Source organism: Rhamphochromis longiceps, linkage group LG7, assembly GCF_057381845.1.
Source record: "Rhamphochromis longiceps isolate RC_006_pf linkage group LG7, R_longiceps_female_GT1.1, whole genome shotgun sequence".
NCBI classification, from domain to species: Eukaryota; Metazoa; Chordata; class Actinopteri; order Cichliformes; family Cichlidae; genus Rhamphochromis; species Rhamphochromis longiceps.
In genome coordinates, this window is record NC_140563.1 from 15729474 (window position 1) to 15750485 (window position 21012).

The 21012-nt window shown below is 41.2% G+C and overlaps 3 protein-coding genes across 3 annotated transcripts; all 3 read left to right on the forward strand.

Moving 5' to 3' along the window:
• Nucleotides 1-173: 173 nt before the first annotated feature.
• On the forward strand, nucleotides 174-830 carry LOC146665063 (ribonuclease P protein subunit p25-like protein). Its single transcript, XM_085412788.1, has one exon. The coding sequence runs from the start codon at nucleotides 174-176 to the stop codon at nucleotides 828-830; it is 657 nt and encodes a 218-aa protein (XP_085268914.1).
• Nucleotides 831-2494: 1664 nt separating this feature from the next.
• Nucleotides 2495-5955, forward strand: cox5aa (cytochrome c oxidase subunit 5Aa). Its single transcript, XM_085412497.1, has 5 exons — nucleotides 2495-2640; nucleotides 3722-3838; nucleotides 5032-5153; nucleotides 5246-5367; nucleotides 5463-5955. Exons 1-4 carry the CDS (start codon nucleotides 2568-2570, stop codon nucleotides 5357-5359), a joined length of 426 nt encoding a protein of 141 aa, XP_085268623.1. The 5' UTR covers nucleotides 2495-2567; the 3' UTR covers nucleotides 5360-5367; nucleotides 5463-5955.
• Nucleotides 5956-10042: 4087 nt separating this feature from the next.
• On the forward strand, nucleotides 10043-20616 carry LOC146665065 (AT-rich interactive domain-containing protein 3B-like). The gene is made up of 9 exons (XM_085412498.1): nucleotides 10043-10340; nucleotides 10996-11628; nucleotides 15306-15380; nucleotides 15551-15623; nucleotides 16475-16658; nucleotides 17471-17721; nucleotides 17942-18205; nucleotides 18306-18395; nucleotides 19463-20616. Exons 1-9 carry the CDS (start codon nucleotides 10314-10316, stop codon nucleotides 19600-19602), a joined length of 1737 nt encoding a protein of 578 aa, XP_085268624.1. The 5' UTR covers nucleotides 10043-10313; the 3' UTR covers nucleotides 19603-20616.
• Nucleotides 20617-21012: the final 396 nt, after the last annotated feature.

Here is a 21012-nt window from a genome sequence, read left to right on the forward strand (position 1 = left end):
TCAAGATAAGTGACAAGTTTAGATTACAGAGCCATTCAGCTTTTACTTTCTTAGAGTAAAGGAACAAGAACAATGTTTTAGATCCCAAAGGAGACATACAAATAGTCTGTTACTGCAGCTTCCCGCACTGTTATTTTGCTGCTTTCTAAGTAATGACTTAACCCAGGGGTCAGATGAACAGTGCTATATGTGGCACTACAATGGAACAGCAGCCTACTTCATTCAGTCCCTCTGTCCAGATCTCGTTGCCACTTCCAAAAACTGCTGGTGAGAACAACTTCAGGAGAATCAGCCGCACAGAGGACAGCATTCCCTATCCGATCCCAGGCTTGGCCGCAGACATCCTGCACATGCGAGTAAAAGGAGGAAGCAAGATTCGCAGCTTACTGCAGTTTGCAGCAGCTCGCATGCAAGGGGAAGTAAGAAACCCAAATGGGATGTCACTAAGACAGGTGGTCTTCACTGGCTCAGGCAGAGGAGTCACAAAAACTATCACCTGTGTGGAGATCCTGAAACGTAAAGTTGAAGGTCTGCACCAGGTGTCCAAACTCTACTATAACACAGTGAAGGAGGTTTGGAAGAGTCCACAGCCTGGAGCACCAGGTATAACCATGGAGCGGAGAGTTCCTGCCATCTGCATCTATCTATCTAAAGATCCTCTGGACCCCCAGGAGCCTGGATATCAGCCACCACAAATCAGCAGTGTTCCTACAGAGGATGCTGAGAGACGGAAGGGTCTGCTCAGGACGGCTCATGCTCACTCATCCCCACACACAGCCAAGAGACTCTGTCTGGATGATTCGAGTGCATGTCCTCACCTAAACCTCTGATTACTTCATGAGAAATAAGAAATTTGGCATTTGCATAGATTTAATAGATTGTTGTGTGCTCCGTTTTACAGCATGAAGCTTTCTTGAAGAAAATAATACCTCTGCATTTCTGGGGGTTTATCGTGATGCTTATGTAAGGCATTTTGCTACAAAAGTAAACAGTTGTGTCTATAATGCTTCTTTGCAATACTTTGTCACTTTGTTGTGAAATGTAACAGGTTAACATATGACTATAACTATTATTATCAACAATATCAGTAATAGATTTGTAGTCATAGAGGGGGAAGTATTTTAATCCTGCTGAATTTCTATGTTGCCTCACTTACAAAGAAATGAACAGTCTCGGATTTTTATGAGAATTTAAAGAGCTAGTGGCTAAAATTCCTCCTGAGATGTCTTACTGCTGTGCTTACCGACAGTGATTTCTCCACCAAGTACTAAGTCATGTTTTGCTTGGGGATTAAATACTGATTTCAGTCAATGTCAGGCATTCAACTTTGATTTTTGATTTTTGGTTAGTATTCTATCTCTCTTCATTAACATGAAACTACCTTAAAAATCAAGAACTGATCATTTCTTTGTAAACTTCTGCAGGGGATCAAATGATTATTTGCCCCACTTTATAAGCTGATGATGGTGTTTTAGTGTAGTTACATTAATAGTTAGTTTACTTGCAAATGAACAAGCAAACTCCACTGTGCCCAGCTGGGAAAACAGCTGGGGAAAGAAGCATACACAACAACCCATGCTAGACACTAATGACCACTGTCCGGGGTCATTCTGATGCAAAAAATCAACCAGTAGTCATGGAATTGGTCATAGTCATTTTAAATATAAAGAACATGTTTTGCATCAGTTGTCTATATTCTGTTTTCTGCCTGTGGAAATAATTCATGTGCACAATAATGGCTCACAAGAGCATACGTTTTTGGTTTGTTTGACTGACTTTTATAATGATGGTACTCTTTTGTAGTAGAGTCACATCAATAAAAATGAATCATAAAGTGACACAGTGGTCAAGTGGTCACCTCACTAACCTCCAGGTTAGTTGGGACTTCTTTGTGTAAAAGCTGCATGTTCCACCTGTGTGTGCTTTCTCCCTCACAAGAGATTGTTATTTTTAGGTTAACTTTGAACTGGCAATCGGTGTAGTTGTTTATATCTGTGGTAGACCGGTGACCTGCATAGGTTATGTGTAATGCTCTAGTTCGCCTTTGACCCAGGCTGAATAAATAGTAAAGAACATGAATTTAATTGTATGCATCTTATTTTTGAGGTTTTAGTGTCTGATGACATGAAATAAAAGCAGTTTAAATGTCCAACATTGAAGTTTTGCACACACACCTTTTTCATGCACATCACCACTTATATCTAACTAAAATGATCATAAATCTAAAATGTTCTGCTTTAAGAAAGCTCTGTGTCTTACAGTTTCAACTTGTGTGCAATTCTATCATCAAGAACCTTTGAAACATCTATTTTGTATTGTTCGCATTAAAAAGAAAGAAAGAAAAGATATCCCATAAAAAATACTTCTCTGTGAGAATGACATTGCAAATATTAACATGTTTTCCCAGTTGTCAGTCCTGCAATTTCTTTCTAGGGAAGTCAAGGGTAAATATGAGCTGCAGTTTGCGCGTGCGCAACAGGAGATTGCGTACGTGCCAGGCTAACACAGTTAGCACTAGCTTCCTTCGGACAGACCGCACCGGTCCGTGTAGCTCGCAGTCTCGCATCATGTTCAGAGCCGCCGTCCGACTGTCAGTCTCCGGTGTCCGAAGTTTAACTCGGACGCAACCAGGGAGCCGAGGTAATTCCTAATTCAGTCACCCATTGTAAATATATTAATCTGTAATTGATATAGTTGCTTAGAAACTGTTAGGGAGACAATGTAACGGAAATCAAGTGTGACTGTCGGCACATTTGCGGTTCCTTTACGGCTAAGCTAGCTAGCTTTTATTCAAGAAAAATCGCTATTAAATAAACATTACGAAACTGTATTATAATGATTCAGCCATGATATCCACATTTTTATTCAGTCCAGCTTTTTCCCACGTAAACTGTGGGTGTGGTGCTTTGAAAAATGTCCTGTCGTTCTTCTTGGCGGAGTTTATGTCCTTGTCATGACCCGGCTAGAAGGCTTCGTCTCGGGCCCTGTGATTGTGACTGCTGACGCTAGTTACTAAGTAGGCTAGGTGACTGCAGGAGAGTTCAGACAACTAGAATTCAACATCAAAACGGAGTTTGGCATAGATTTTTATGAAAACAAACAGAATACTTTTTTGCATAGTTTTGCATTGTCTTGGTGTTTCTTTAGGGGTCAAAAAGTCTAAATGAGAAATGTTCTTTGGGTTGCAGGTTAATTAGTATTAACATGATACCTGAGCACATGCCTAAGTCATATTGTTTCATTTAAATTGCTATTAAATATAACCTGAGGACCATGTGACAGAAATTTCCGGTATGTCACGTCCTAGTGTGTCAGTCTGCTACGTGCAGACTGATACACAAGGTAGGTCATATCAAGACGGTGGCAACTGCATCACATTACAAGGAAGAATTTGTCCTTTTTACATCGCAGATACAATTCCCGGCCTCTTTATTAGATACACCTATGAAATGTAATACTGGCGAGTGCAACAACACTGATGCCGGAATGACTGCATTTTCAGTTTTAGTTGGTTTGAAGAAAAAGTTGTTTTTATTATTATCATTATTATTATTGAAGTTAGAGTTGGGGTGGTAGTGTAAGTGTCCCTAATATTTCGCCCGTCATGTATGAAATTTTTAAAATATGATGTAGCCTGGTCCTTCCGCATTTACTTAACATTCACTGTAGGTTTCTTTTATTAGACACAAATCACTGAAAAAAAATCTGTCTTATCATGCAGCTCTTCTGGCCTCAAGGTGTTATTCACATGGGAAGCAGGAGACAGACGAGGAGTTCGATGCCCGCTGGGTCACTTATTTTAACAAGCCAGATATTGACGCATGGGAACTGAGAAAAGGTACGTTTCTGGAATATAGTAATGTTGAATCAATGTAATCATTGGAATTGTTATTCATTGCTGAGGTATGTTTGTCTTGAGTCAACAGAAGTTATTAAAAAAATGGCCTTGTACAATTTTGCATTAAGAGGCTTAGTGAGATTAAGATTTAAGTAAACAGTCATAGTTTGCAATATAATGATTAAAATTGCATGTTTGCTTTGCATAGTTAACAAAAATGGTTGAATCTGTTGGTCAGAATCTGTTTACATTTGTTTCGATTCATTTCCTATTGTAAAACCCATATCATAACAATGTAAAAACTGAGCTTATTATAAGAAAATCAGTTTTCCTGATGAGACATTCACCCCTGATATTGTTTTAGTTATATAGACTGATAAAACTCATCTATATTGTTAACAGCTGCTAAACACTGACAGAGGCTGTGTGTAGTTTATAAATAAGCACTAGACAACAGTGGTTTGTCTAAATCAGCGGTCCCCAACCTTTTTTGCGCCACGGACCGGTTTATGCCTGACAATATTTTCACAGACCGGCCTTTAAGGTGTCGCGGATAAATACAACAAAATAAAACTAGTACCAGTACCGAAAAAAAGATTTATTCACAACACACGTGAAAACACCCAGGAAAACTGAATTAACGATAAAAACGATAACAAAATAACGCTGAAAACCGATAAAAACCCTGAAAACCATACATTTCACACCTGAGCCTCAACTCTCACGGCCCGGTACCAAACGACTCACGGACCGGTCCGAGGCCCGGGGGTTGGGGACCGCTGGTCTACAGTATGCAGGTTTATGTCACAGCTGATTTATCGAATATAACAGCCTACCTATGTCCATTAAATCTGTCAAACGTGACAAAAGCAAATAAAACCTTTTTATTTTTGAGTCTTAGATTAATACAAATTTGATCCATTAGTAAGTAATTTTGGCAGCAGGGTGGTGTATGGCACCAGCTCAAAATAGACTCCTCTGATAATTGAAACAGGGGCATGTGCCCATTAAGTGTTCGCTTCATTTATAGAGCGCTTTGGTAAAGAGGGATTTAAAATACTGCTTCAAGCTACACCGAAAATAATTTGATGAGAATGGTTAGTCGTTTTATTTATTTGTTGTTTGCGCTCAGATCCTTTAGAAGTCTTTTTCTCTGATCTCTGGTTTAAATGTGTTGTGACTGCTTGTTTCAGGGATGAACACATTGATTGGGTACGATTTGGTACCTGAGCCAAAGATTCTCGAGGCTGCACTGAGAGCCTGTCGGAGGTTAAACGACTTGGCCAGCGCTATCCGAATTTTGGAAGCTGTGAAGGTGAGAGAAAAGGCACATGAGAGAAAATTGCCAGCCAGAGCCTTTGTAGTCAGATAATGGTGATTAATGGGTTTTATTGTTTATTTCCTCAGGACAAAGCCGGACCCCATAAAGATATCTACCCGTACGTGATCCAGGAGCTGCGGCCTACTTTAAATGAGCTTGGCATCTCTACACCTGAAGAGCTCGGCATTGACAAAATTTAGCAGAGCAGGTAGTAAAATCATCTATTCAGTCATGTTTATTCTCTTCCATGTGTGTTATAAGATGGCTGTTTAACAGATGTCTATATATGCTTGTTTGTTTCAGATCAAAAAACATACCCTGGACTCAAAACCCTCTTACTTCAATGTTTGCCTCATAAAACGCGTGCGATATTTAATTTGGCCTTTATTAAGTTCTGTTGCTTGTAAAATATTGTTGAACATAATAAAGGAAACTGTATCTTTGAGTGTCACAAGGATATGGAATATTTTTCAATAGTCTGAGTAATTGTTGGAGCAATATTTCATTACACGTTGCTTTAATAGAGAACAAAGTGTCACCAAATGGTACATGTTGTCTGAGTGTGTGTCTTGTAAGATTCACATTTTACCACCAGGGAGCAGCATTTCCATATGAATGTAAAATCATTCTACTGTACTCAATCTACATCTGTTTTCTTTTTTTTTTTTTATTTCAGGGAAAATTTATGTGCGGGTAAAATGAACTTGTTCAAAGGAAAAATTGTGTGATATTATTATGAGCAGATGTCTGAAGTAAAATGTATTTTTCCTCATAAATATCTTTTTATGGTTGTTTGTCCCTGTGTGTTGGCCCGACGTTATTTTTGCCCTACCAAACACCACTGGTTAAAAACAATGGAATTATTCCCCAAAACCACACCATAAAAAGACAGATTGTTTCCATGTACAACAGAGTCAGAGCGTCTCTTACAGACCAGGAAATATCACAGAAGAAAGCAAATGCACACATCTTTGTTTTTGCAATACTGCCACACTGGACTGACAGCTTATCTGGTTAAGAAATGTTTGTGAACAGACTGACAAACAACAAGCACAGACTAGCCATTAAACACCTTTAAGCTGTGTATTATTTGTTGCATGGTGAGCCTGATGTATGTAAGCTGTGCAAAATTGCCCCACTGCCTCGTTTGCCACTAAAACATTGGATTAGTGACTGGTACCTCAGTAACATAAAGCATCTCCCGAGGGAGAGGTCAGGAGGTCATCCTCGTTTACTTTGAGAGGTATTTCTTTCTTTTACTCTTGTCTTGATCAAGAAAGTAGTGGTTTTTTTTCTCATGCTTCTTTTGTTCCAATTGAACAATATATATATATACATACATACATACATACATACATATATATATATATATATATATATATATATATATATATATATATATATATATACATACATATACATATACATATATATATACATATATATATATATATACATACATACATATATATATATATATATATATATATATATATATATATAAAAACACCCAGCACGCCCCTGCGGGCGGTTTATCCTTCAAGCTCGGGTCCTCTACCAGAGGCCTGGGAGCTTGAGGGTCCTGCGCAGTATCTTAGCTGTTCCCAGGACTGCGCTCTTCTGGACAGAGATCTCCGATGTTGTTCCCGGGATCTGCTGGAGCCACTCGCCTAGCTTGGGAGTCACCGCACCTAGTGCTCCGATTACCACGGGGACCACCGTTAACTTCACCCTCCACATCCTCTCGAGCTCTTCTCTGAGCCCTTGGTATTTCTCCAGCTTCTCGTGTTCCTTCTTCCTGATATTGCTGTCATTCGGAACCGCTACATCGATCACTACGCCCGTCTTCTTCTGTTTGTCTACCACCACTATGTCCGGTTGGTTAGCCACCACCATTTTGTCCGTCTATATCTGGAAGTCCCACAGGATCTTAGCTCGGTCATTCTCCACCACCCTTGGGGGCATCTCCCATTTTGACCTCGGGACTTCCAGGTTATACTCGGCACAGATGTTCCTGTACACTATGCTGGCCACTTGGTTATGGCGTTCCATGTATGCCCTGCCTGCTAGCATCTTGCACCCTGCTGTTATGTGCTGGATTGTCTCTGGGGCATCTTTACACAGCCTGCACCTGGGGTCTTGCCTGGTGTGATAGACCCCAGCCTCTATGGATCTTGTGCTCAGAGCTTGTTCTTGTGCTGCCATGATTAGTGCCTCTGTGCTGTCTTTCAGTCCAGCTTTGTCCAGCCACTGGTAGGATTTCTGGATATCAGCCACCTCCTCTATCTGCCGGTGGTACATACCGTTTGTCTTTATGTCAGTGGCTTCTATCTCCTCCTTTGGCCAGCCTATTACCCCAGCAGGGTACCTGATCACGGGCAGGGCGTACGTGTTGATGGCCCGGATCTTGTTCTTACCATTCAGCTGACTCCTCAGGACTTGCCTGACCCTCTGCAGGTACTTGGTGGTTGCAGCTTTTCTAGCGGCCTCTTCATGGTTCCCATTTGCCTGCGGGATCCCCAAGTACTTGTAACTGTCCTCTATGTCTGCAATGTTGCCTTCTGGTAGTTCAATCCCCTCAGTTCTGACTACCTTCCGTCTCTTTGTTACCATCCGACTACACTTCTCCAGTCCGAACGACATTCCAATGTCATTGCTGTATGGCCTGGTAGTGTGGATCAGTGAATCGATGTCTCGTTCACTCTTGGCATACAGCTTGATGTCATCCATGTACAGGAGGTGGCTGACAACTGCTCCGTTCCGTAGTCGGTATCCGTAGCCAGTCTTGTTAATGATCTCACTGAGGGGGTTCAGGCCTATGCAGAACAGCAGTGGGGACAGAGCATCTCCTTGGTAGATCCCGCACTTGATGGTGACTTGTGCTATGGGCTTGGAGTTGGCCTCTAGTGTTGCACGCCACATCTCCATTGAGTTCCTGATGAAGGCTCTTAGGGTCCCATTGATCTTGTACAATTCTAGGCATTCCAGTTGGATAGCGTAGTGGTTAGACTACACGCCTTTGGAACAGAGGATCGCAAGTTCGATTCCTGCCTGGGGCGTCTGTATCCAGTAAGGGTCCTAAGGCTAGACCCCCTATGCTAAGCAAGCCTACCGCAGACATGAGCGAGACAGATAAATATGAAGGCATGCCGGCTCAGACGTCGCCCGGATCAACAAGGTCCGCGTCAGGTGTTGAGGAACCAGGGCACCCTGACGAAAAGTGGGCTACTGGAACAAGAAGGCATCGGTGGGCAAGAGACGAAAACAGGGCGTTGTTGGAATGCTACTACGCAAGGGGCTACATGAATAGGATGAGGGACCTATGGATTCTTCGATACCCAACATCCACAATGACGGCAAAACAACTAGTAGCTCAGTGTTCCAACATTCGAAAGAAGGGACTGCTCTCACAGCTAGAGATTGACGAGGTACAACACAAATGCTACGGCAAGGAGGAGTCAGGACGCCAGGTCAGGGGGGAGATATCATCACCCCCACCCGAGATTGGGTACATAGCCCCAAGTGCGATAGGAGAAGGATCGTTGAGTGCGAGAGGAACTGACCTGAAAAATAGGATCATGGCCAAGCTTGAAACCTGGATACCCCGTAGCCGGTTACCAAGATTACGTGAAGTACCCTCAGAAGGTCTGCTAGATGATGTTAATGCAGCACTACGGGCAATACCTACAACCACGATTACCGACACTAACAAGCTGATCTACATATATACATGCGCTCATCTCTTTTCACTCTCTGTGTTTATACACCACTCTGTATTTAATCATTAGTATTCTTAATCTCTGGCTCCCTCCCCTCACCCACAGCCTGTTGTGGCAGATGGCTGACCCTCCTTAAACCTAATTCTGCTGAGGTTTCTTCCTGTTAAGAGGGAGATTTTCCTTCCCACTTTTGCCAAGTGCTTGCTCATAGTGGGCTGTCTGATTGTTGGTGTTTTCTCTGTACTGTTGTAGAGACAACTTGCGTTTACTGTTACTGTGATTTGTGTCATATAAATAAAATGTAGTTGAATATTAAATACGAACTTTCACTTTGCTAGAAAGTCCAACAAGGACATCCAACAGGAGAAAGGCTGTTCCAACATTTACGAGCTACAACCTCAAGAGACCCTGATCAGAAAATCAGAGAGGTCGGTGGCAGATATAAGGTCTCAGTAGCTCTAATATATATGCAGCAGGCTGTCCATATAAGTTTATATGTAATTAATACCATTTTAAGATGATTTGTTAATTTGACTGGAAGCCAATAAAGAGAAGGAAGAATAGGGGTGATGTGCTTGTTAGTAATCTATCTGCTGCTTTCTCGACCAATTACAGATGGGCTTATGGGCTCACGGGTTGTGGAGGCAGGAGCTCTGTACACAATTATATTTTTCAACCAGTTTCCAAGTGGTTGGTTTTGCATTTACTTCTGATAGAATTGGACCCACAGGCTGGTTCTTGATCTGTTCATGTGCCAGCCTACTGAAACAACCCTGTTATTGGCCCTGGAAACAGAAGTGAGTGTTTACATGATAGTGGTGCACTGAGTACAGGAAGAATTCACTGGAGATATCTGATCAGAATAAAAACACACACTTTGCGTTTCACGCTTTGTCATGAGGTTCTCCCAAAATGATTTAATTCGGCCCTAATGCAAAAACTATTAATAAAGGAAAGACGGCTTCACTAGTTTGACGCGTTGTTTTATCTTATTGATTTATTTCTACGGTAAAGGTCACATCACCTTTGTAAGAATCAGCAATGGATTCTGCTTTGGGGTGGGATTTCCTTGAGAAGTGGGTGGGAAGATACACATAGCTGGAAGCGATAAAGCACTTTACGATCTTTGCGCACGGGGCGGGTTTTCCATTCATCCAAGTTGGGGGTGTGCGCCACTCACTCGCAGACAATCGAAGATATTTTAGTTTGTGTGCTCTGCGAGTGACCGCAGGGAGGTGAAGCACAGCAGTATTTACCCCTCCTCCAGCTCCCATTACTCCAGCCTTCACACAGCGAGGGGCTTTAAACCACATTTGATCGACAGGAGGGGTTTTTGTTTTGTGTTTCTCTACTTTAAAAAAGGAGAAAGTGGTCATGAGATGCGATTAACTTCTGGCGAAGGAAAAAAGCAAGAACTTCACGAGACCTGTTGGCGATGATGAATTATTCAACGGCGCAAATGGTGAGTAAGCCTATCGACGACTCTTTCGTAGCTCACCCACTCGTGTTCGTTACAGTAACAAAGCAAAATGGGACAAAAGTGGACGTTACTATGATAATTTATGCTTTTTAAAGCTCCCCCTGTCATTCCCCGCAAGGGCAACAAGTTTGAAGCTTTATGTGAAGTTAAATTTCATCCATGTGTCCAATAAAAACGACGAAACCCGTTGTGAAATAACCTACTCCGAGGACCCTTAAGCAAATTGCGACTATTGAACTTATAAATGAGAGAGATATTTGGCCCCATGTAAAAATGTGTTTTAATAGAAATTTACGCTTTTTGTGTTTGTTTATTAAACTGTTTATTCAACTTTATCGCCCTTTAATGAGCTCTCTGATGTCCACTCTTCCCGATTACCAAAGGTAGTCTACCTTAACTTGAAGAAGAAAAAAAAAACATGATTAATATCTGGTATTTAATTATGTTTAATTTGCCTCTGCAAGCATTTTTGACCATGTTTATTGTTCTGGAGTAGGCCACCTAAGTGCTGCTGGGTATTAAAACATGTTAATCACATCATACACAGTTTTTTATCTTGTTTTTTTTTTTTTTTTTTTAAGATATTAAAATTTCTCATTAAAGTTCTGCCATTAGTGATTTGTGTTTTTCTCCTCAGTCCAACCTATCAGAGGTTGGAAGTTCAGCTGGGTGTTCACAGTCCTGTCCAGCCGGCGTGAAGCTGGAGGTGGTGATGGAGCATCTGCAGAAACAACAAGAAGCAAAGCTGGAGATGAGCCTGCAGGAGAAGCAGCTTCTTCATGCTCAGCTCCTGTTTGCTCAACAAGCTGCCGCAGCAAGAGCCTCGTTTTCAAGACCAGACTCTACATTGTTTGAAAGAGTAGATGGACAGAGCAATCCAGGACTCCAGCAGGCCTTGAATAATCATCTGAGCGGAGTGGATCCAGAGGCAGAGGAGGATGGAAACTCAGAAGATGAGGAACAGGAGATGTTGACTTCTCAGGAGAACAACGAGGAGGAAGACATGGGCGAGGAAGAGGAGGAGGAGAAGGAGGAGGAGAACAATTCTCATCAACAGGCAAAGAAGCCCCGACTCCAGCATGTATCGCATTTTCCCTTCCAGCCTTATTCTACATCTCCATCAGTGGCTGGGAAGCAAACGTCTGAATCTCCACCTTCAGGAAAAAAACAAGAGCACATGGAAAAGAATCTGACGTCACCGGCGGGTCATCATGCCTTCGCGTCAGCGAATGGCTTTGCTGACTGGGGCTTTGATGAGTCAGTGAAACGGGTAAGAGAGAAAATGCACATCTGTAATTGTTATTTTGTGTGTATACGTATGTTCTGCCTTAATTGTTGACCTTCCTCACTGCTGCCTGGTTTCCCTCCTGATGTACGGGAAGGAAGGTGCGCTTTTTTTTGGCCAGATGCACATCTTAATTACTTTCCAGGCCAGAGATTTGGACTTGAAATGAGAGCAGATCAGTCAGATTTTCTTTAAATGTAGCCATGGATTGAATTTAAATTGCAACTGTATGAGTTCAGTGTCCAGCTGTTGTCTTTTCCCCTTCTTTTGGGGAGCAAGCTGATTGGTTCGTCTCTACATGAAAAAGGGCTGCCACGTCAATATAATGCACTGATTAATGAGGGCTGTAGGTGCAGGGACAGCTGGGTTGTGGCTCACCATGCAAACTGCTAACCGTAAAATTTACTTGCAGTTGTTTCACAGGAGAAGAATGGTCCTTTTGATACCATTACCCAGAGTTTTACACATTATTCAGAGTTTTTTTTTTTTCTTCCTCTTTGTCTGATTTTTGGTTTAAGTCAAATGTGGAAGTACAAACATCCAGGCCCAGATGTTACTGTAGTCTTGCAGATGGCTTTGCATAACTGAGGCGTCGCTGGGCAACACTAAATGGCAGCTTAATTTCACTGAAAATAATCAATACATTATACGGCCACTGCAGTGGCTTGCTGGCCTTTTCACAGGCCAGCAAGCCAAGCCTGCAGCAATAAAGAACATTTTGTTTTAGTTTAAGCGCAGTAATGAGAGTTGTGAGAGACTGTGGTGGAAAGGCTTAAGCGTGTGTCTGTTAAATGGTTTGCTTTCTGTTTTTGTTTTTGCTGAAAAGTCAGAAACATCTCACAGCCCTAAAATTAGAACGAATTTGTGCAAGGCCTTTGCTGTGACTCAGATCTGTGAGGATCTTTGTAAGTTGTCAAATTAACTGCAGAAAGTATTCTTTGTCATATTTAATTATATTGGGATTTACTTGATGAAAAGTCTTTTAGTCTGGTTTTCATTTTTGTTGGCAGTATTATTGATTCTTAGCAGGGTTGTAAATATGAGTAACCACACTGAACTAGAATTCTTCTTTTCTTTGTGTAAGAAATAGGTGTTTTTTGTGGGTTTTTTGTTTTGTTTTGGGGGTTTTTGCAGCTGAAACTCAAAGTGGAGCTCATGTTGACTGGTTGCTTATTAAGCTTTCTTATCCAACAACCATGTTAACAAGTCCACAAGCTTGAAGTGGCTCTTTTGCAAGTTAATCGGTGGCTGGTTGAAATAGCTGCTCTTTTCACCTTACGATTGTGCCGTGCTCTACGGCGTCTTTATCTTCTTTTTCTTTAGTTCAATTCATTACCGAAATATCTTTGAAAATCTTGACATGCGTTTCAAGCCTCATCACGCTGGACAGCCATTGTTCACTCCTTATGTGCAGTCTCACTGTAAGCCTTTAAATGTAGCTCGGGTGGGGATAAAGAGCCCCTGTTCATTCAAGCTTGCAGCACAGCGAGGAGCCAGATAAATGATCTTGACTTCCTGGGGGGATTAAAGGGCCAATAATTTGATTCGGCTAAAAACAAATGTGGGACCCCCTGTCGCTGCATTGAGATTTGGAGAGGGGTGAGTTTTCACTTTTGCCCTGTTGGAGAAACTGAATGATTTTAATGAAGCTCATTATAGGGGGCAGTCGGTTAGTATTAACATTTCACTATTTTAATGTCAGCCTTGATTTTGGTCACGACTGGTTGACAAGACAGACTTTTACTTTGAAGTAATATGCATTTAAATTTCATTGAATTTAAATATGTTGGAAAAAAATCACATAAATAAAACTTGCCTCTTTAACAAAACAAAAGAAACCCTTTTTTCCTGACCTACATACTGAATACTATCAGGACTGCCAGGCTGGGATGTGTGAAAGCTCTGTGAGCAATTAACTGAAAGCTCTTTGTTAACAGATCCACAGTAGGTCTCACTTGCTCATCAATAAGGAAGGGGGGAGGGTTTTATTTCGATTTGATGCTGAAAAGATCTTCAATAGTGTTTCTGCTGAAGGCGTAAAAGTCCTTGATTAGAAATTCTAAGGCCAATCTGTTGGATGTGTCAACAGCTTGGTAACCTCTGGGAAGAGTTTGACCAGTTTACCCGCAAGAAACTGGAAATGGTTACCAGAGCACAAGCTGGTTTTTATAAGAGTTTGTTACAGTGATTTCCTACCAAGATGAGGGTCATCAGAGTGGAAATTCGAGGTGCATGCTTTGTGAAAGCGCTGCTAATACTTAGAATAGCTCAATATTTAAAATGTATATTGTTGTATGTAATAGATTTACAGTCAAGGAGGTTGGTATAATATTTAAAGGATGGAAATGATTAAAAGTAATGGGTAGTTGGTTGAAAGAGCTGGCTGCAATGTTTCGATGACTAGTTAATGGATAAAAGTTGGAAAAGCTGATGCCTCGTGTGCATATAAAAGCTGGTAAGCTCAATAGAAGTAATGGGTTTGTGGTTAAATCAAAGTTTCAATAGAATACAAACAACTGAAGCTATTAAACTGTGTACAAGACTAATGTGACAGTGTTTAGTCTTACACAGTTATTAGTAGTGAAATGAAAGTCCAGTTTTAAGTTGGTTGTAATAAACGTTAGTGATGCTGTGGAGCTGACGTCAAAGAGAACCACTGGGGTTCACTTTCAGCCTGCTGTTGATATGCGTTGGTATCTGCAGTTTGCCTTTCTGTTTTTACTGTAAACACAAGGACGGTTACAGCTGGAGCGAAAGCCAAATGATAATCGCTTCTCAACTGGCTAATCAGAGAAACAAAGGCTTATATGTTATGGCTTTTAGACTCCGGGCTGACATTATTACCATACCAAACATTCAGTGAATAGGTATGTGTTTATGAAGGCAAAATGATACAGTTAAACACAAAATATCAAGTAAAAGGCTAAATGCGAAAAAGACAAAACAAGCCTGTTATTTTGATTAAAACATAAGAATGGAAGGTTTTTGATGCGGTTAAATACAAAAACATGTTATGAGGTTTTGTTGTCTAAACGACTCCTCCTTGTTTTAATATAAAACATGTTAATATAAAACACAAGCGCGAACCAAAAGGCACACACCCGCAAGAACTGACAGAAGGCAAGGCTGCGATGGCTTTTCATAAGCTGCATATAGAAATGAATTTGTAATTTCTTCAGGGAGGAAAAACATAATTAATGTCACATTAAAGGGTTTTACTTACTTGCACTACAATGCTACACTCAGTGCATATTAGTGGGATAACCAGCTCAGCAGGCCTTTCCACTCAGCTGCACTCAGGCTGCCCTCCACTCACATTTGCAACCTTTGCTACGTTGATGAGGTGGTGGAAGAATAACATGTCACATTAATCTTCCAGTACAGCACGGCTCATTTAATTGATCTCCATTGTATTTGTCATAGCCCAGTCAGATATTTACAGTAATCATGTGTTTACCAAAGGACAGTCTGATGGTGTACTTGGGAGTACTCCAAGTATCTCACTTAGAAAAACGGCAACACCAGTGTTTGAATAATGACCTGTTTTTATTATTATGTCACTATAGAATTTGGTACTCTTTAAGCAGAATAACGACTTTTATCCTGCAGCAGCTAGTTGGAAATGATTTTCTTAATGTGTCTTTCTGTTATTGTGTGAACAGAGAGGAAGTGCCATGTGGGCAGAGGAGACTGACGGCATTAAAATAAGAGGAGAACCATCTCGGGACTTTGCCAAGGTTCGTATATGTGGTAGAAGTAAACATGTCAAATAACTGAAGAAACTACAGACTAACAGTTTATTGCCCTGTTTTTGTGTGTGTGTGTGTGTGTGTGTGTGTGTGTGTGTGTGTGTGTGTGTGTGTGTGTGTGTGTGTGTGTGTGTGTGTGTGTGTGTGTGATCCTCTAGCTTTATGAACTGGATAATGACCCACAACGGAAGGAGTTTCTCGACGAACTCTTTGTCTTTATGCAGAAACGAGGTGAGGTTCAAAACCTTTCATTTTTTACATTGTCGATATTTGGACAAGGCAGTTTTGGGTGCAAAGTTGTGTCACCTAGTATCAGCTAACTAAGGTAAGTACCATTAATATAGAGATTAACTCTTACAATTAAACTCACCAAAAACAGGAGCACATCATACATGGGGAAGCTAACTGTGGAAACCCAGACTGAGGTTGTAATCCTCCCTATTTCTGCTTTTTACCACAAGAGTCTAGATGGGTTGAGTCTCTTTTTCAGCACTTCTGCATCTTCATCCCTGGATTTAGCCACTTGGTTAAAGACTTTCATACAGATTGGGATTTGTTTCCACAAATCCCAAGATTAGGATTTGTTGTTTGTGGAAACAAATCCAATTAAGAAGAAGTGCAACATGTTCACTAATCTTCACTTATGTGGAGCAAGGTCATTGCCATGCAAAATGTGCATGTGTGTCTGTGTTCATCTTAAGCACAAAGTAATCTGATTTCTACAACTGCTTTTTAGCTGGCTTCATTAATTGGCTTTTCTCCAAATCGGGACCGGAATGGTCAGTTTGGCCTGCTGGCGCTGTTGACTCTAACATAGCCCCTCTCCTTGCACTTAGATCAATGCATCAACAAAGCTGTTGTTGTGGATTATCCCCACCCCCACCGCCTCACATCTGAAACTAGCTTCATTTGACAACTCTGTCCGCGCAGATTAAACATGCTAAGCCACATTATCTAACTCTGACCTAAGGCCCTCAGGTGTGCCGCTCAGAAGATGCTCGCGTCCTCTGCTTCTGCCTCACGTTGTTCACAAGACCCGTTCTTGTTTAGCGACATTTCAATGCATTCTGTTATTTATCCAGGAACTCCTGTGAATCGCATCCCCATCATGGCAAAACAGGTGCTGGACTTGTACAAGCTTTACAAGCTTGTGACAGAGAAAGGAGGCCTGGTGGAGGTTATTAACAAGAAGATATGGAGGGAGATCACCAAAGGCCTCAGTCTCCCCACATCAATCACCAGTGCGGCCTTCACCTTACGCACCCAGTAGGTTTCTCTCAGGTGTTTTGGCAGATTTTTTTTGATCAACAATCGGCTTGCTAAATGATTGTATTGGTTAGACTATAAATTACTCCAAAAATGCTGAATATATTTTCAAGAGCTAGCACATATTTGTGACTCTGTTATTTTAAAAATGATGAAATGTAATCATTCTCTGAACACCATAATGCTGCAAGAACATAACTATAATTTGCGTAAATGAAACCTTTGCTCACTTTGTTTCTGACTAGCCGATCAGATATGTATTTTTATGGTTTGCAAAGTCTGTAATTTTAAAAGATAACAGTCTGCAGAGTCTTATGCTTGTGGCTTTGTAGGTCTTCACAGGAGGCTTTTGCAGGCAGTCAGCTAGAAAGAAAAGTAGTGGGGGGGGAGGCTGAAAATTGCATTCATGGCAATAAATCATGTAGCTGTTGAAGCATTTCACAGAAAAACAGGAGCTTTGTTGTTAAGGTGGTATTTAAGCAAACAGAGGGATTTATCCCGTGGATATCTCCACAGAATATAATACCAGTTCACCCAGCATTCATTAAGATGTGGACTGGGTGGCTAACCAACATTACTACCACAGGAACAACCACACTTTTGCTAGAATCTCCATGTTTTAGCTCATTTGCTGGCAAAAATGTGGACTTCCACTAACTGCTCCCTAAAGAACCATACAATTAATAGATCTTAGCATTTTGTAGATAAAGACTTGAAAAGGGAACCATCTGCTTTATCCTTCATATTTGCAAATAATTAAAAATGTTTTTGTGGAAAATGGATGGAAAACCCGTGAAACTTTCCACCTGCAGGTATATGAAGTATCTGTATCCTTTTGAGTGCGAGAAGAAAGGCCTGAGCTCTCCGGGTGAGCTACAGGCGGCCATCGATAGCAACCGCAGAGAAGGCCGGCGTCCCAGCTACACCAGTAGTCTGTACCGCTACTCCCCCTCCCCAGGCTCTGCTCCACATGCACTACTGTCTTCACCCAATATGCAGAGTGCTCCGACCACGCACAATGGCCGCAATATCTCCGCTAGTCCGCATTTAAAGAGAAGCATAGGTACGGCGCATTTTCTTTTCTAAAATGATCATATTTTACAACAGATACAATCTAAGCCTCTTTATAGTGTTTAGGATAGGCAAGCCCTGCAATGCAAATTTAGCACACTGATAATCATTTTGTTTTCCAGTAATCATGAATCGTGAATAATAAATATATAATTTTTCAAACTTCTTATGAACATAATAATTTCTTCATCTTTTTCTTTGTTTCCAATCAGATGAGTCCCCCACCCCTGTTGTAACCCAGCTGCCCATGGCTCTGGCACTGGGGCAGCAACAGCAGCAGCTGGCACAAGCTGCCACATTTGAGCATCTTAGAGAGAGGTTGGAGCAAGGAGCAGGTGGAGCTGTAGCTGACAGCCCAGAGAAGAAAATGATGCGCCTCGCTGAGGAGCAGCAGCGCCTCATGCAGCAGGCACTCCAACAAAACCTCCTGGCTATGGCCTCTCACTTTACCCCCATGAACCTCAAACTTGGCAACGGTGAGTTTGCTTCTCCTTTGACCTCTGTCATGGCTGAACATCATAGCATGCTTATTCTGGAACCGACCCTTCACTGGAATTTTTGTTTTTCCTCTGTCAGAAAGCAAACACGATCTGTCGCTGAATCTCTCCACTAATGGAGCGGCCAGTATCAGCGTGTCTGTGGAGGTCAACGGCACTGTTTACTCAGGTGAGTTATGAAACCTGTAAAGGAAGCGTGTCTTCTTTGGTGCGTGACACTAATGTAGAGGAACAAGCGCACATGGTGATGAACTAAGTTAATTGATATCTACAGTGAAAGAAATAAGCAGTATGTGTACTGCACTTGTAGTACCAGTTCCACTGACCAATAACATTTCATGTCTTTGGTTGTATGAGGGTAAATGGCCTTTGTCAAGAGCAAAAGAGGGATTGTGTTTGCTGAACTGCAACACAAACGGCTATTGTTTGACTACAATTTAGCGTTTTATTTTTCTTTTAAAAATGGATCTACTTTAATAAATGAGTCACATGCAGAAGAGGAAGTCTTGATCCTAGATATCAACGAACAGATTCAGATACCAACGGTAGACATTTACCAGTTAAGGCATTTTATTAAAATCATGTCAGAATTCCTAAAAACTAACTGTGTACTAGTTAACAACCCTGACTTCTATAGTCATGATATCAACATATTCCACGTTGGAAGAAATTACAAAAACAGACAAGGCAGAGACCAATTCTTTGTGAATAAAACACCTAGTTGATACAAAAACGACAGTCTTTTCATGCAGTTCAGGCTGTTTAATACTCAAAGAAAAGGCAAGGAATCCACATGCCACATCTCAGACTCTACAGGCCTCAGTTACATCATCACAGGACAATTAGAAGTCTCAACAAATATGAAGCCGTTTGTCTGTGAGCTAAAGCTTGGCTGAAAGTAGGTCATGTAACAGGACAATGACCTCAAGCACAGCAGCAAACGGCAAACGGCGTGGCTGAAAAACAAAAGAATCAAGGTGTCGCAATGGTCCAGTCAAAGTCCAGACCTCCACCCACTGTGGCGGGACCTTAAGAGAGCTGTGCATAAATGAATGCCTGCAATAAATAACGATGTGAGACACTTGAACTTATTACTGCTAGAGCTTGTTCTACAAGCTACCGAATCACGAGGTGGACTCTGTTTTTTAGACTCCTGTAAAAACTTTCTTTTTCAATTGCCCTTTGCACCGTGAGTTCTTTGTAACTGACAGTCATTTATGCCGTTGTCTTCTTTAGGAAAACTGTTTGCCCAGAAGTCGGCTGCTTCTGTGTCGTCACAGAACGTAACTCCAGCAGGAACAAGTGGTTTCAGCGCCTTTTCCTCCGCACAAAGTTCCACCTCCTCATCTCCCACCTCCTCAAAGGGACCAAGTTAAAATCACTGGCTTTTTAATCTGTCCGGAGCATAATGATTACACAGTGCACCACACCATTTACTTCTCTTGTCAGACAAGAACTGGATGAACTCCACGGATTCTCTGCCACAACACAGGAAACCTTCTATTACTTTAATAGTGTAATGTCAACATTTTTGACCTCTATCCTCAAGCTTATTTTAATATAGTTTCAGTTTACCTTAGTGCCTCTTAGAAGAAGAATTTTCAAACATGGTAGCTTTCTGGCATAAAGGGCTACAGGTTTGTCCAGAAGTATCGTTAATGCAAAATAATTGCTACGGCTCTTTGAACGTCAGCTACGTTTGTAGGTGTAAAAGCCGTTCCGTAGCTGCCTTTTCCATCAGTACAACAATGTGGTTGCCAAAGAGCAGCTAGTGAAGACCAAAAAGCCTTAGTTCAGTGTCATAGCTACTTGAAGCCATTTTGTATTCCTCTTGGTAAGCTTTCAGTTTACCTTGAGCAAAAGTTTTTACTTTGTGTAACTGCTTTCATGGAAAATGTAGAACATCAGTTTCCACAGAAATATCGCAACTCCTAAAGAATCAAAGTGAATTTCAGGGGAGATGTTTATTCATTTTTGCTTTATTGTTATTTATTCATTTGGCGAGGCCTCAAAATGACAGAACATTTATTTCAAGTAACTCGGAGGCGATGTTTCTGCTGGGTGTTGTATGCAGAAAGTGACACATTTACCTCAGTTGACTTCCCATGGTGGCAAGTTTCTCAGGCTACTTTCTTCTGGACTCAGGAATATCCTCTGGACTCACTGTTATCTTATATGTATGTCTTGTCATATTGCTGTTTTATATTAGTGTAAATGCAGAGAATGTATCATTAATGACCTCAACGTGAACACTGAAACGGTGCTACCTCAGTCCTCAGAGAAATATGCAGTGCTTAATGCCGCATGTGTTCATTTGTTGAAATAAACTGTAAATGGACAATCACGTACACACATGATCACAAACAAATGCCACTGGGATTTATTTTTTTTTTAAAAAAGGTTGGCTTTCAGCTCTGTTGGATTAACATGTTTCCTGTAAATGTAGGGATGAGGAATAAAATGAATCTTGTGTGCTGTAAAAATACCGTTTTCTTTCTTTGCACTTCGAATATGTCTTCAGACTTTTGACACAGAGGCTAGTCTCTGATTGCAGATAGCATGTAGTTTTGTAATTGTTTGAAAATAAATGTTGATCACAATGCATTTCAAGTTTTAAAAGAAAAAACTGACTTTTCACTGAGTTTCAGCTCATCTTGTAGCTTACAGACCCCACTTATTTTAGTTCTCATTACTCTCATATAGTTTGTTTTTGTTTGGGGTTTTTTTGCACAACAGACAGCTAATCCGTCTCTCTAAAAGCTCTTAAAATCTGCAGCACACTACCT